The sequence below is a fragment of the Cuculus canorus genome, chromosome 11 (assembly GCF_017976375.1).
Source record: "Cuculus canorus isolate bCucCan1 chromosome 11, bCucCan1.pri, whole genome shotgun sequence".
Classification (NCBI taxonomy): domain Eukaryota; kingdom Metazoa; phylum Chordata; class Aves; order Cuculiformes; family Cuculidae; genus Cuculus; species Cuculus canorus.
Genome location: NC_071411.1, coordinates 6,202,127 through 6,217,619, shown reverse-complemented (window position 1 = coordinate 6,217,619; position 15,493 = coordinate 6,202,127). Strand labels below are relative to the sequence as shown.

Below are 15,493 nucleotides of genomic sequence, written 5' to 3'. Positions count from 1 at the left end.
GTCCAGCTCCAGGGAGTTTAACAGCACACTGAAGCAGAGGCACACAGGAATAAATTTCTTATGAGTCTGAAATTATCAGGGAGCTGCACACACACCTCAGGGTATCCAGGTGTCGATAAGGGCCTACTTAGGGAGCACAAGAGATACAGGGACTGCTGTCACACACTGCAGGAAAGCACATGTGGCAAGAAGCAAGCCAGAGAGGCCTGCATTGTGTATTTTTGTGCTCTGTCAGGATGTAGGTGCATGCATGACCCCAGGGAACAAGTGCTTGTCTTTCTTCCCTGCTTGGGTCAGGGACTTGTGGGGTGTCAGAGTTTTGGAGCTGACAGGAAGCAGGAGCAGTCAGGGCTGAACTCTGCTCCCTAGAAAACTGCACTGCCTGCCCAGGAGCATGAAGGGGCTATGCAGCCCCTCTGCCTCCCCCCATGCTGGCACAACACGTACAGGCGAGGCAGTGTCAGCTGTACTTCAAAGTAGAACAAAGGTGTCTTTTATTCTTTCTGGAGATGCAATATCCATATTTGCCATGAGCGTGTCTGCTCAGATCAGCTGTTTGTGTGCGTTTAGTCAGGGCACATCTATACAGGGAAAACCAAAAGCGAGAGACACTTATAACCTGGCTGAGTCTCAGCTCTGGTAAAGAAACCCTGTTACCCAGCCAAACAGCATGATGTCATGGTCCCTTGCACAGCACTTGTTGCTGAGCAGACAGGCTCTACACAAAAAATCAAAACCCAAAATATACTTTCAGACATTCCACATCAACTTTTCCCCTAATTTTGCTGGGAAGGAGTTTTGGCTCAAAGCTTATCCACTCCCAGGTTTCTCATCTCCCTTCATACCTCTCCCCTCCACCGGCTCACAAAACCAGGCAGTTACAAAGCATCAAGAATGTTGTCAATTTTGGTGACCAGGTCCTGGCGCTTGTTGGAATGCATCTTCTCATTCTCGATGTACGTGTCCTTCTTGAGCTTGCCAGCTACAAGCCGCTCAGCCTCAACCGAGGACTTCAGAACGAGTTCCTTGACTTGGCCATCGAGCTTCTGAATCTCACTTACCTTACAAGAGTAAGAAACAAAGGGTGTATTAGAGGAGACAGAAAACATCCCTACAGTGAAGCTAGAATAGAAGAAATGGTAAAGCTGGAGCAAAAGATTAAGGCAGTGCTAAGTGGAAACGCTTCCAATCCCCAAATACTGCCTCCTCAGCCATCACCTCTCCTTGGCATCACATTACGAGAAACATCTCACGAATGGATAATTAAGCAGCGCAGATAAAGGGGCTCTGAGGATCCAGGAGCCATACTGGCAGGAAACAGGTGCAATGACTGTTAAACAGTGTTTATGACAGATTTTAAAGGCTTCAAGCTAAATCACAACTATGACAGCTGGAGGCTGTCCCCCTACAGTTAACGATGTGCGAGAAACAGGTCTGCAATGACAGAACTACTCTTTGAGTGAGTAACAGATTAAGCAATGTGGCTGCTGTTTGAATGGATGTTGGAGGTTAAAGTGTCCCTCACTTGGAGTTAAGTGGCTGTTCCAGGTAAGTGTTGAAATACAGTGGTGGGAAGAAAGGATAGTGAGTGTGTGCTCCCCGTGCCATGGCTTTCAACATAGCACAGTGAAGCACCTCCTGAGGAGCATCGCGTTACCACAGTTCTGTCAGCACAAAACTCACATGTGCAAGAAAATAAGAGATGAGGGAGAAGATTTTGGTTTAGCTGTTGTCAGTAGTAAAGTCGGAACTGATAACGTGGATAGTTTCCACTTTTTGCTGCCACGAGCTTAATGAGAAGCATCAGGATTGTGTTACAAAGGCATTAATCTGTACTCATGCTGCTGGCTCAAGGGCTGTTTACCAGCAGCACTTACAGGGCTGCATAACCAAGATTACTGCAAACAGAATAAAATGATCTTCGCACTCCCTGGCAGGGATTGAGCCATTTTCAGAGGAAAAAAATAAATTACAGGTTGCAGAAACTAATGCCCAAATTAAAACTCACCTAGAATACCTGATGAAGCCAAGAATAGAAGAGCTTAAAAAAAAAAAAAGTTAGGATTTCTTACTTTATCACACAAGTCAGAGCCTTCTGTCTTCAGTTTAGACTGCAGAGAAGCTATTTCATTTGTCAAGGCCTTGTGTTCCGTCTCCAAAGACTTTTTGCCACTGTTCAGGGTGGAGAGGTCCCGTGACTGCTTATATTTATTCACTGCTTCATCAAAGTGACGGTACAGCCCAAGTCTCTTGTTCACCAGAGTAAGTACTTGCTCTGTGATGCAGGCAACCTTCATCCTAGCTTCAGCAGCTGGATCCTGCAAGAGGGCAGTGGAGAAGATCAAAGCAGTCATATCCTTGATCTGCATGAAACCATGCTTGCAATCTGTCACAGGACTGCTACAGAAACTATTCCCTTTGCAGTGAAATCATCTGACAGTAATTAAGTGTACAAGTAATGACTAGGGCAAGCACCTTCCAGCACTCAGTCTATCCCAAAAACAGCCTAACAAAAAGGAAGTGAAAGCATCACCAAAGGAGAATTGCAGACATCCCAGCTTCTCAGGGAGGGATTCCTTTTTATCCAGAATGCAAAACTCTGGTTAGCCTTAGCACATCAGTTCAAAGCCTGCAGGAGTATCAGTGCTCAAGCAACATAAAAACAAGGCTCCATTTAAGCATCTGGTAAAATATCCAATTGGAAGGAAGTGAGAATTATTGGTATAGAAAATCTCCAGCTGTGAGCCAAGTAAGCCATTAATGCTCCCACAGGGCCTTTCATCATACTGCACCTTAGTGATGGAGAAATCCAGCCTCACATAGACGATCACAGTGAAGAACAAGATGTAAAAGGCTCCAACCACCAACAGAGGCTCCTGCAGCATCAAGATTTTGTTGAAGGTGTAATGAACCTAGAAGAGAAGTTCAAAACACTGAGCAGTGATCCCTAATGTGGAGAGAACTCCTCTTCTCAGGCATCCTAATAAGGGTGTTAGGACCATGCTGATGAATTCAGAGGAAGCACAACCGCTCAGGCAAACCACTCACAGAGACTACACTCACCACAATGTCTTGGATGTGCTGCTCCACCAGGTTGCTCTTGTGTGCCACAATAACCGGGCGTCCAAAAGTGTCCAGGTAAGTGTAGTGAAGCTCGTCTGAAGCACGATTGATTTCGTAGGGGCTGTCCACATGGATGTTCCTGTGGATAAAACCAGGAAGTTCCATATGACTCTACAGTGTTTGTGATGATGTAACCTAGGACTTGGCTGGCCAACTGTGGCCTCTAGCACAAGGCCAATTATGCAGTTTAAACAACACTTTAAAAGGAAGCAAAGCTGTGTTCCAAGGTCTCCTGCACATGCATAGTCATGGTTTTGTTTTACTGCCCTCAGGCCATCAGACTAGGCTGGAGAATTGCCACCAATACAGTATTGTCTGCACTAACAAGCCAGAGTAATGACACTTACTTAGCACCTTCTGGCAGGACGATCTTGACTGTCAGAGAGTCGGTAACTTGCTCATCAAACACGTGGTCGACAAACCTCATTTTCAGGGCATACTGATCACCTAAGGAAGTGCAGACCAGAGAATGGTTACAGTTCCTCAAAGGACACGGGACAAGCTTGAAGCTCAGCTCCTAACAAAAGCGAGAGCAGAATTTGGATGGATGCATTGGGCAGCAGGGGGCACCACCTCCCTCAAGTATATTTTAACCAGAAGTCTACAAAAACCTGATGAAAGCACAGAAAAGAAGGTGGATTTGCATATTCCAGCAACTGTTTTTGCTAAGGTGCAGCATACCACAGCTTTGAATTCTTTACTTCACAGCAAACACCTTTAAACATAGATGAAATCTTACTCCCTTCTCTTGTGCCACCCACCGAGATTGTAGAGGTATTCGTAGCTTGGCAGGTTATAGCCAATAATGTAATGGGTTTTCCATCCCCCAAAAAGTGGGAAGCGGGGACGGATCTCCATCTCCACAGAGTCATCCAGGACAAGGAGGTGGCTGGTGGAGATGTTTCCAATTTCATCTCGGTAATAGACATCCTGAGCAGCAGCTGGGAGAATGGTCTGTGTGGAAAGAAGCAAGGCAGCACATGAGCTAAGAGTTATTTCCAAGGAAACTGGGAAAACCAATAACGGCTGTTAAGCATCAAGAAACTGTGCTCCCATGTGAAAGATGACAAAATGGCCATTCAGTTGCACTGAGTGGTAAAATTGTGCTATCCTAAGCAATCAGCCACAGAAGTGGCTGCCAGCACTAAAATCACTTGGCCTCTAAATGAATGGGCTTTCTCCAGCCCAGTTTCAAATACCCCAGACAGCAAGGGATCTCATCATGCCCACCAGGACAGCAATTCCCTTTTCACTCCAGCCCGCTGCTTGAGCTCACTGAGCTTGCTGGCTTCACACTCAAGCAAAAATGAGATTTCTGTTTGGCTGCGCCACCTCAGAGAATTACAACAATCAATCCTGGAGGTTTCAAGCAGCGAAAAAGATTTTGGTTCAGATGGAAGCCCACAATGCTTTTCACATCTGGTTAGCAGAGCCACAGCTTTAACTCTTGTGTGCTTTCTGAGCAAGGAATGAATGAGTGAGTTTCCAATTAATGCTGCTCAGCATGATGAAGATATGACAGATAAGGCAACTCTGAAAATAAGAGGGTGGGGAAAGGATGAATGGCCCTTGCATGGTGGAAAATGAAAGCAGAGCTGTCAACGCAGGGATTTAGGGGTTTAGAGGGTCCCTGAGATTGCAGTGGTGGGAGGGTGGAGAAACGCTACCTGCCCTAGTATATGCAGTTTGTTTGGCCAACAGATGCAATGAAGCATATAACCTCCTAATTCTAGCTCCAGAAGCTATTCTTATCTAGCATGAGCCTTCTCTGAAAACAGATCAGAGCTTTAACATTCTGTTATTACTTGGGTATGGTTACCAAAGAAAAGGCAAAGCAAAGAAAAACTTACATCTCTGGGGATGTAAGAAAGGAGGAAGCCAGAGCAAAAAAAAAAAAAAAAAAAAATTAAACCTTAAAAGACTTGACAGAAGAGATCCCGCTGTCTGGCTGCCTCTGGTAGTCATATCTGGAGAAAGGGCCTTTCAGCACCGCTCCTGTGTGCTTTAAATCAACTGTTTCTTCAACTGCAATGTTCCCCCAGTGAGACACCTCGATGACTCGGGTCATACTGGTGATGGTCAAGAATGGACTGTTATTTTCATAGTGCACCTTTAGAGTGTCCTAACAAAGAAAACAGATAAACTATTAGGCCTGAAGTAAGGAGCAACCTCCTCTCACAATCTTCTGTCTCCACATCGTGCAGAGAAACCTCCTTGACAGGCTCTGTGGAGAGGTGAAGCTGACTACACAGGAGGGCTGGAGCCACCCCTTTATACATGCATTTACCTGGCTGTACGGAGGAATGTCCTTGAAGGGGCCATATTCAATCGTGTCTTCAGTGCGGGAAGGGTTACCCAGCTTGGTGTAACTCTCTACATTCCTAGAAGCCAGTTTGACCCGGGTCGTTTGGGACTTGGTGAAGTATGGTGAGTAGAAATAGTGATTTCCTTCAAAGACCACAAACTGCTTCTCGCTCTGGGTGATGTGGGTGGGGTAGGGCTGCAGGACGTGCGTGAAAACCATTTCAACAGACACACGGACCTTGGCTCCGGCTGCCAAAGGAGACGGCAGCTTCACAGAGAAGAATTTTCCACTGGAAGGGACAAGAACAGGTAAGTCGTATGAGATCTCCCAGGAGAGAGCAATCAGATCCAAACCCTGCAATATCCCCCGTGGATGGGAGCCCACACAGCCCATATATCGTATGTGATTGGGGACAGTATTTGCTCCTCCAGGGCATACAGATGTCTTGTTCCAATGGGTGTGCTTACTCTGCGGGAAGCAGGACAGGAGGCAGCACAGGGTGACCTGTGTCCAGGCACAATTACAGTCTTTGCTTCACAAAAATACCTGTCTCCCATTTTAGAGGGAAGACCATGAGCAGTGCTCTGAGGACAAAGCCAAAGAGCACTTACAGTCTCTCCACAATCACCACTGCTAATCATTTGAGACCTCAAAAGGAAGTAATGGGTAAGAGCATGACCACAGCTGTAATGCTTCTCTGACCTGATGTCCTTTAATAAAGGAACAGGGCATTACTTAAGTCACTGAGTACAAGAGAATGAGCACAGCTGAGCCCCTAGAAGGCAGCTGAGTTGTATTTGAGACATGCTCTCCCCTCATTCACAGCCATGAGTGGCTGTAGAAGCAGGTATGTGCTGCTTGTGGCGGATTCAGTGCAGAGGTCTAAACCCACATGTGCTATCTCCCCAAAGGAAAGAGCCTTTGAGGGAGGGGAACAACTTCTACTGAGGTCTCTTGGGCTGCAGGAATTGGTTTGGCTGCTTGCGCAAACTGTGCTCCCTGGCTCTGTAGCACCCTAAGATGAGGCCTGAGTGCAGAACTCACTGGATTTTCTCAGGAACAAAAAACTAGGTGTATGGGACTGGCACAGTATTTCTGCTCCACTGCAAGGAAGATGGTGGAACCTCCATGCACAACTCTGAGTAGTGGCCTTAAGAGGGTGACACTCACCTTTTGCCCTTAACTTTAGTCTCCCTCACTTCCAAGGTGTTCTCCTCCTCTTCCTCCCCCTTTACCTGGTCCAAAACAACAGAATGATCAGCGTGCTGCTGTTTAAAATGCCTAACGTATCCAAGGCAAACGCCACATGGTCCCTTTCCCCTTTAAAAGGGGGGTGCCTCCTAGAAAGTACAAGCTGAGAGATATTTACTTTATTTTTAAAAAGCTTTTTTTACAGTATTTTTCATTAATACAGATTGCCGCGTGGTCAGTGTGCAAGAACGGATACTGGAGATTGCTGCTAACATTCCCAAGTTCCCAAACCAGCACAGTTACTGTAACTGGTGTAATTACAGGACCTGGTCACCTGCCTCTGTGGTTTCTCTTGTAGGTTTCCTACAGCTGCTGGGGAGCCAGCAGGCCACGAGCACCTGACCCGGCCCGCAAGCGGAGAGGAGATCACTGCAAACACCTCTGGGCTTAGTCGAGCCCTGTGGTACGAACACCCCAAGGGTGAGTGGCCAAACCCCGCACCCACCGGGGATGCAAGCACTGCACAACACTGGCATCTCTGGCAGATTTAGACTAGATATGAGGAAGAGACTAGGAAGAAATGTTTTCCTGTGAGGGCGGGAGCCGCGGCTGCCCCAGCCCTGGGGGTGCTCCAGGCCAGGCTGGACGGGGCTGGGAGTCCCTGATCCAGCGGGAGGTGTCCCTGCCCGTGGCAGAGGGCGGGACTGGCTCAGCTCTGAGATCCCTTCCAGCTCGAACAATTCCATGACTCCTCGCTCGCTCCTCCGACCCCACCGGGCGCTGCGCTGACGTGGCTGAACGGGCGCCGGGCACGCCCGCCCACGTGCACGCGCCTCCCCCACTCTCCCCCACCACCACTCTCCCCCCCTCGTGCACGCGCTCACCTGCACGCCCCCTCCTCGAGCACGCCCCGTGCGCGCGGGCCCCCCCCGTGCACGCGTTCACCTGCACGCGCCCCCCTCCCTGACCTTCCCTCGTGCACGCGCCCCCCTTCCATGTCTCCTCCCCGTGCACGCGCTCACTCGCAAGCCCCCCCGTGCACGCGCTTCCCCCCCCGTGCACGCGCTTCCCCCCCCGTGCACGCGCTCACCTGCACGCCCAGGTAGGCGAGGTGCGGCTCCAGGCCGGGTTCCAACGCCAGCAGGAAGGTGGAGGCGGCCGCGCCGCCCGGCGCGTTGGCGAGGCTGAGCTCGGCCGAGACCTTGGCCAGGTGGGTGCTGAGATCCACGGAGCGCCGCGCCTCCTCCAGCAGCAAATCGGCGGTGGCGGCCGCCAGACAGAGGAGCAGGCGGCACAGCAGCCCCGCCATGGCCGGACACGCCGAGCGGGGAGGGCACAAGATGGCGGCGCCCGCGCCGTACGGGCACGGCACAAGATGGCGGCGCCCAGTGCAGTAGGAGGAGCAAGATGGCGGCGCCCATCGGCGCTCGGGGCGGGGCCTCCCGAGGCTCCCGCCTGCCCCCCCACCCCCGAGGGGCGTTCAGCCCGGGGGGTGCAGTGGAGTCCCCAGCCCTGGAGGGGTTAACAGGCGGGGGGATGAGGTGCTCAGGGATAGTTTAGTGGTGGGCTCAAAGGTGTTTTCCAACCAAGTGATTCTGCGAGTTCTGTGATTCTATGAATTTTATGAATTCTATGATTCTATGAATTCTATGGTTTCACAAATGATACGAAGCAGGCCCCGGGCACCCACAGGCTTTAACTCCTCTCTCCAACCGCCGCACAAAGCTGGTCTCCTCACTCACACTCAGAGCTGGCTCTGGCAGGGCTCTGACAGCAGTGGCTTCCAGTGGCCAAAGGCTTCCAGCCTGGTGTGGAAAAGGGCAGTCAGTGCTGGGGTTTAGCTCCAGAGATGGAGTAAGCACTGGGATAGCATCGGTAAAGGGCAGTTGGTGCTGGGATTTAGCTCCAGAGAACAGTGGGATTGCACTGAGTGGCACTAGGATTTAGCTCCAGAGTTGGATTTAAGGTGAGATTGCACCACAGAAGGGCAATTGGTGCTGGGATTTAGCTTCAGAGGTGGGGTTGGAGTGAGATTGCACCAGAGAAGGACAGTCAGCACTTGGTTTTAGCACCAGAGTTGGAGTTAACAGTGGGATGGCACCAGAGAAGGGTCATCAGTGTGGATGGTGCTGGGTTTAGCACCAGAGATGGAGTCAAGGTGCAATCCACCGGAGAAGGGCAGTTGACGCAGGCAGCAATGGGATTTAGCACCAGAGACAGACTTATGGTGCTTTTGATTACCCTGCAGAATAACTGAGCAATAAATCAGGACCGTTTGTCTCACTGGCATGTAGACTGCTCTTGCTCTGTAGGGGAAGGTTTTATGCAAGTCGATTTTAAGCTGGATCCAAATCTTCTGCTGAAAACTACTGATAATTGACAACTAAATGATGCTGGAGTGGAAGTGCTGCAGGCAGCCAAGGTACGATAGCCAGCCCTGAGCTTGCTTGGACAAAGATTGCTGGAGAAAGGAAAACGTTAATGGTTTAACACATGACTGGGGAAGAGGCGATTGGCGCTTTATTCCCAAATATCTAAACCAGATAAAAGCAAGGAACGGATGTTGTCTGCTGTGATTGCCGGAGCAGGGCTTTTGCCTGTGAGCCCTGTGGGACAACAGACTTTTCACGTTTGTATAATGTGATCCAGGACTTGACCTTTCTTTAAGATCCTAATATGAGTCACGGAGATAATGCTTTGAATTGGCCGGAGATTGCCAAGTATCGGAAGGGGATTTCCTAAATGTTGCAAGTTTGGATCTGGAGTCAAATAGCCCCTTGGCAAAGGCTAAATAAAATGGGATGTCTCCTGGTGTGCTGTGTTCAAAACAGCATCACCTCTTCACTGGCTTTTTCTTTCTCCCCTCACTGCTCCCCCACTCACCCCAATTCCTATCATGGAAATTTTCTTGGAAAATTACTTCCATTTCCCTTTCATTTATTTAGGTGCCAGACCTGTGAATTTGGCAGCTGGCCCCGCTAGCATATCCTAGCACAAGCCAGTAGTCTTGTCACCATATTTTGGGTGACAGCAGGACTGTCTTCCAGCAGCACAGCAGGAGATGGTCACGGGGATGGATGTCCACCTCCTCAGCCTCATGCTTCCAGCTAGAGAAATATTCCAGGTCCTTCTGCTCTCCAGGAAAAGAATGTTTATCTCAGCCCTATTCTCCAAAGAGCTGGGCTTTGGTGCCACGGGAACTGAGTAGGTAGGTTCAGGGAGAAACAACTGCAAAACACGGAAGGCTGAGCAAAACAGCCAGCTCTAATTTAGAGCTGACCAGCGGTGCTGCATCTGGGTACGCCCTCCAGTTGTCTGAGTTGGTTTTGCCATGGAAAGTTTCCCTGCTAGGAGCGGCTGTCACTGTCCTTCCTTCAACCCCAGCCTCTGTGTCACAGGGAATAAATAAAGTTCAGGCCGCGTCTTTAATAACACACAACTCCAGCCTTTATTCCCCTTCTCTTCCTCAGGCAATTTCTCCTGGCAAAGGGAGGGGAAGAAATAAATGTGCATTCCTCTTGTGTCTGGAGATAATTTGGCTTCAGTTGTTACATCCCGGGCCAAAGGTTGCTCTCTGATGGGTTCAGCCCAGAGCCTGGATCTGATCTTGCTGGCAAATGCAAAAGTTTCAACATCTGACCCATCTCAGACCCTGGCAAGCTCTGAATCGGGCTGTTATACACTAACCCCATGTTTAAATCCATTTCTAATTGTGATAATTGAGTCATACTGAGCCTGCACAGCGTCTGTTCCAAGACTTCAGCCCTACCACGTAGACTAAATTTATCTTCGGGTTGAAAAACTGCTGGCTTCTTGCTCCAAGGATGCGTTTGGCTCTGCTGGCCCCTCTTACTGCTACCCTGTACCTTGTGTAGGCACTGAGGGGGTGCAGAGCGGTGCTGGGCTGTTGTTTCTTTGTGCGTGGGTTCAGTTAACAGTTGGTGTGGGGTGGGTTGGTGCGCCTGGATGGGTGCACGGGTTATGATGGCTGGGATAGCTCGTGGGCAGTGTTCAAGCAGGGAGAGGCTGCATTTACAGCAGAGGGCCTATGCCAGCTGCTGCTTCCTAATTGTCCCAGGCCTGAGTGCCTGCATGAGGATCTGGCCACCCAGGGCCAGCGCCAGTGCCAAGCAGCAGTGCCAGCCAGGAGTCTGGAGCCATTTATTTTTGTCTCTTTATGTAGTTTTGGGGTTTTTTTAAAATTCTCCCATTGCAGGGAACGTTCCCCTCCAGCAGTGATGGAACTGCGGGTTGGGAAGCAGCATGAGAGAAGTAAACAGACCCCCCTGCCACCTAGGCACTGGCGTAGTGCCTTAGCTCCAGGTGATGGGCTGTGGGCATGTCACCCTCAGGGACACCAAACAGCAGGAGAGGAACAGCCACAGTGGAGCTGATGCCAGCCCAGCTGTCTGCGAAGGCTGAAAGATGAGAGTGGTCTAATAAATGCCTTTGGCGGGATAAACCACGGACAGAACTGCACCCCAGGAAAAACCCTACACTATTCTGTTTTTACAGAGCTGGTGCCAAACTCAGAGCTGTGTCATCTGTCAGAGCAATTTGTTCTCAAAGAGGAAAGGAGAAGTTGTTTTCCTGAAGGGGTGGGTTGCCTGTGACCACAGGAGCACACTGAAGCCTGTAATAGCAGGGAACAGGATTTATCCTGGTACGATCCTCATACGAGTGGGGAGCTTGCACAAGAAATACGCAGGAACCATGATATAATGTTTTGCTCTCTGAGAAGCTCAGGTCAGGGACAGGAGATATTAAACAGGGCTGTGCATGTGTAGCAGAAGTCATCCTGGCAATGCCTTATCTTGCAAATTTTAATACAAATCTAACAGCAATCTAACAGCCTGAAAAAAATGCAGGCATGTGGCTCTTGTGAAGACCAATGCTTCAGACTTTCTTGGTGTTTCACTGTTGAATCCTGTCCATTTAAAATCAAGGCAGCTTTCTGTCTGCCAGTGGGAGGCTGAAGGCACTTCTCCCTCTGTATTCAATTCTAGGCAAGGTGTTGCAGTTCCCAGCCATGAGAGAGCAGGGACGACCTTGCTGAGTGACTTCAGAGTTTACTTAGCCTTACTAAGGCCCTCGAAAGTCAGCTGGAATAAAAAGGAAGACTTCCAGTTTCGTTATTTTTACAACCTCATTTTTCAGCTAGTCAGCACAACTCACACTGAGCCTCTGCCAAACAAAACACATCGTGATTATTGCTTGGGGCTCGCCTGTGATTTCCATGGGAGTAGTGGGCCCAGAGAGGGGCTGGTTGGGGCTCAGCTCCTGTGCTTTGTTCGGCTGCCCTGGAAACGTGTTCAGCCTTCACATGGAGACTGTGCTAATGAGGCACTGTCTGCTTGGACTGCTCCTCTGGGGTTTCTTTGGGTTACTTTGGGAATCTGCAGTATGAACCCTTACCTTAAGAACCTTTACGATTTTCATCTGTCTTTAAAAAAAAACTGCTTTCCTTTCCACATTAGACCATGAGACTCAGAAAAAATCACAGGGAAAACTGTGTGCACAGCAATTGTATGAAGCATCGGGAAGCATACAGGAAAGCCTGCTTAAGAAAACAGGAGTCTGTGAGACTTGTAAGGAGGTGAGACCACTGTGTTACAGGTATGGTTGCAATAGGGAGCGGAAAATTGTAGCAAGGAGACTTCATCTCTATAAAAAGTACTTTTAACTCTGTTTTTAAAGCTTACTAGAAATGTAACTGCGATAGGCACTAGTGGACTGCTGATGGCAGAAGCACATATATGTACACATGTGGGCAAGGTCCAGGTAGTGGTACTGGACCAGAATCATAGAATCACCAGGTTGGAAAAGACCTTTGAGATCATCAAGCCCAACCATACCTGTTCACTACTAAACCATATCTCTAAGCACCTCATCCCCCTGTCTTTTAAACACCTCCAGGGATGGTGACTCCACCACCTCCCTGGGCAGCTGTGCCAGGGTCTGAGAACCCATTCGGAGAAGAAATTTGTCTGATGCCCAATCTGAACCTGCCCTGGAGCAATTTGAGGCCATTCCCTTTTGTCCTATCCCTGTCACCTGGGAGAAGAGACCTACACCTCCTTTCAGGCAGGTGTAGGCAGCGATGAGGTCTCCTCTCAGCTTCCTTTTCTCCAGGCTGAACAACCCCAGTTCCCTCAGCCGCTCCTCATAAGACTTGTTCTGCAGACCCTTCACCAGCTTTGCTGTTCTTCTCCGGACGCGCTCCAGCACCTCAATGTCGTGTAGTGAGGGGACAAAAACTGAACACAGGATTTGTGATGCGGCCCCACCAGCACTGAGTACAGGGATATAGTCCCTTCCCCGCTCCTGCTGGCCACAGATCCAAGCTGATCCAACCTAGGATCTTCTTGTCCCTTTAGGCCACCTGGGCCACTGTCAGCCGCTGTCAACCAACGCCCCGCAGGGTCCCCCTCTCGCTCCGCTCTGCAGTTCCCCATACGCCGCCGCCAGGGGGCGCCGTGGGGCAGGGCGCGGCGCGGTAGCGTAGTGCCGCCCCTTGGGGAATAGCGTGCGCTACGCGGGTGGCGCCGCGGCCGCTCGGGGCTACGGTTGGAGCAGGGGAAGAGAGCTCAGCCCGGGCCGCTGCGGGGCCCACGGTAGCAGGGACCGCTAGGGAAAGCGAGAGCCCAGTTCCCTTCCCGCAGGCTCCTGGCAGGAGCTCCCGATGAGGCAGCATCCCCAGCAGCATCCCCAGCAGCCCTGAGGCTGTCATGGGCAGGAGTGACCCACGGGTGCGGGGGTAACGGAGCACCTCGTGGGGATCTGCTGCACCTCACAGCGATTCGCAGCACCTCGCGGGGGTCTAATGCAGCTCATGGGGGCCCCCAGCATCTCATGGGAGTCCAATGCCCCTCACGGGGATTTGCTGCAGGGATCAGCAGGTTTCACTGCGCCATAGGATCAGATATCACTGCATGATAGGACAAGAGAGAATGGCCTCAAGCTGCGCCAGCACAGGTTCAGATTGGACATTAGGAAAAATTTTGTCACTGAAACGATTCTCGGACACTGGCACGGCTGCGCAGGGAGTCACCATCCCTGGAGGGGTTTAAAAGATGGGTGGATGAAGTGGTTAGCAATATGATTTAGTCATAGACAGGAATGGTTGGGCTTGATGATCTTAAGGGTCTTTTCCAACCTAGTGAGTCTATGATTCTATTACCATCCCAGTGTCATCGCCAGTCTGCCGGGCTCTGCGGTGTTCATCTCCTGGTGCAGTGCATCTCCTGGTGCCACTGCAGGAGGTGGCCTTTGTCCCCAGGGAGAAGGACAAGAAGATGTGGCACGCGTCTCACCCAGGCAGAGAAAGGCTGTGCAGTAACAGTGCCAGACGCCGTGGAGTGATGCCCAGTCATTCACATAAGTGGAGTTGCATTTTTTCCTTCTGACCCTTGAAGGTCCTGCAAATGTGGTACCAGGACCCACCTGAGAAGAGTACAGTTCCAGGGCCACTGTCCTGTCCACAGTGCCAGGGAAGCCTGGAGAGAAATCATCACTGGCCATCCTCAGTACAACTTCACATGGAGTAACTCCTCCTTCTCAGCTTGTTTTTTGGAAATGAAAGTGCTTCCTGGTGTATTTGCTTTGGAACCTTGTTGTTCATGTAGAGTTCAAACCTGGATTTTAAAGCCTCGGTTTTGCAGTATCTGCCACAGACAGTGGGAAGTTGAGGATCCCACTAACAGCAGCAAGAGGGGGTCATTTGCTGAATGGCAACTCTTGCTGTGCCTTCTGCTTCCTCCAGGAGCCGAGCGTTTGAGCAGTGCTTGTTGTGAGGTAATGCAAATGTCTCACCAGGTTACTAAATTTTGGAATCCCCTGGGAGGGACTTCCCTTGATGATGCTCTGCGAAGTGCCAACTGGGATTTACATTTCTCCTGCAAAGGCAGCTTCTGTGTCCCCGTCAGGCTGAATCAAAACCTCTGATCCAAGCCTTGCTGTTCATGGACCTCAGACATGCATGTATGTGGCCCCTTCCCCAGAGACAAGTGGCTGGTGGTGATTCCTTCCCACCACAGGCTGCTTGATGTGTAACCCAAAATAAGGGAGCATTAACCCTCTGTGAACAGCATTGGTCTGCAGCAATCACTCTTTCCTGATAAGCAAAACACCAATGATCAAGAAAAAAAAGAAACTTGGAGATAAAAAATTGTTCATTTTTATTCCATTCTTTACTGGCAGGTCTCGAGCTCCTCACACACAGCTCTTCTGCCTGACTGCTAAGAAATGCCTGATAAAGCATTTACATTGTTTTTCCCTGGGAGGCAGGTATTGTTCAGTGAACTGATCCTCTCCAACAGAAAGGACAGCAGACAGTGGAGCAAGTAGCCCCGCACAGGTCAGCCAGAAAGCAGCCAAGAGACAGTGTTAGTCTTTGCCCTGTACTTCAGCAGGCCACCCTGGGCTCTGATGTTAGGGTGTCCCTGGTGTCTGAAGCAGTTTGGCAGAGGGCAGGGGTGCCAGTCAGGAAGAGCAGCTGTTCCTCAGGCTGGCATTGTGCTGGGGTAGATGGGATAATGAATCTTCTCTAGCCTGACTGCTCTCAGGCTGGCTGAGGACTTCACTGAAGGAGGCAAACATAGAGCGATCCTGTTTATATGAACAAAGTAAGAGGTGCTGTTTTCTATTTGCCAGAAATTCATGCAGGGATATGGAGCCAGCCTTGAGTGCTAGAACAGAGTAATTGGAGCTTTAACACCCACCTATAACCATTTCAGTTTTAGGCGATTGTGCTTTGCAGAGCATACCTTCAATTTGGTGGCTCAGGGATTTGCAAACAGTGAGTCATAACTCCCTGGGGTCAAAAATGCAGCTGCTGAGGCACAAGGCGTTGAAAAGTGTTGTCCAAGATAAAAG

At 50.1% G+C, this 15,493-nt stretch overlaps 1 protein-coding gene across 1 annotated transcript; it reads right to left on the bottom strand.

Moving 5' to 3' along the window:
- Positions 1-470: 470 nt before the first annotated feature.
- On the bottom strand, positions 471-8,000 carry RPN1 (ribophorin I). The gene is made up of 10 exons (XM_054076862.1): positions 7,710-8,000; positions 6,599-6,663; positions 5,411-5,717; positions 5,036-5,245; positions 3,885-4,077; positions 3,471-3,570; positions 3,064-3,202; positions 2,793-2,912; positions 2,073-2,318; positions 471-1,061 (listed from the first exon to the last, which is right to left on the bottom strand). The coding sequence occupies exons 1-10, from the start codon at positions 7,926-7,928 to the stop codon at positions 879-881; spliced, it is 1,782 nt and encodes a 593-aa protein (XP_053932837.1). The 5' UTR covers positions 7,929-8,000; the 3' UTR covers positions 471-878.
- Positions 8,001-15,493: the final 7,493 nt, after the last annotated feature.

Excerpts from the sequence above, each read along its gene's own strand:
- RPN1 (XM_054076862.1), bottom strand. The coding sequence starts at position 7,928 with ATGGCGGGGCTGCTGTGCCGCCTGCTCCTCTGTCTGGCGGCCGCCACC. Across the intron at positions 6,664-7,709 it reads TCGCCTACCTGGGCGTGCAG|GTAAAGGGGGAGGAAGAGGA; the intron begins GTGAGCGCGTGC and ends GTTTTGGACCAG. Across the intron at positions 2,319-2,792 it reads TGGATTTCTCCATCACTAAG|GATCCAGCTGCTGAAGCTAG; the intron begins GTGCAGTATGAT and ends GCCCTCTTGCAG.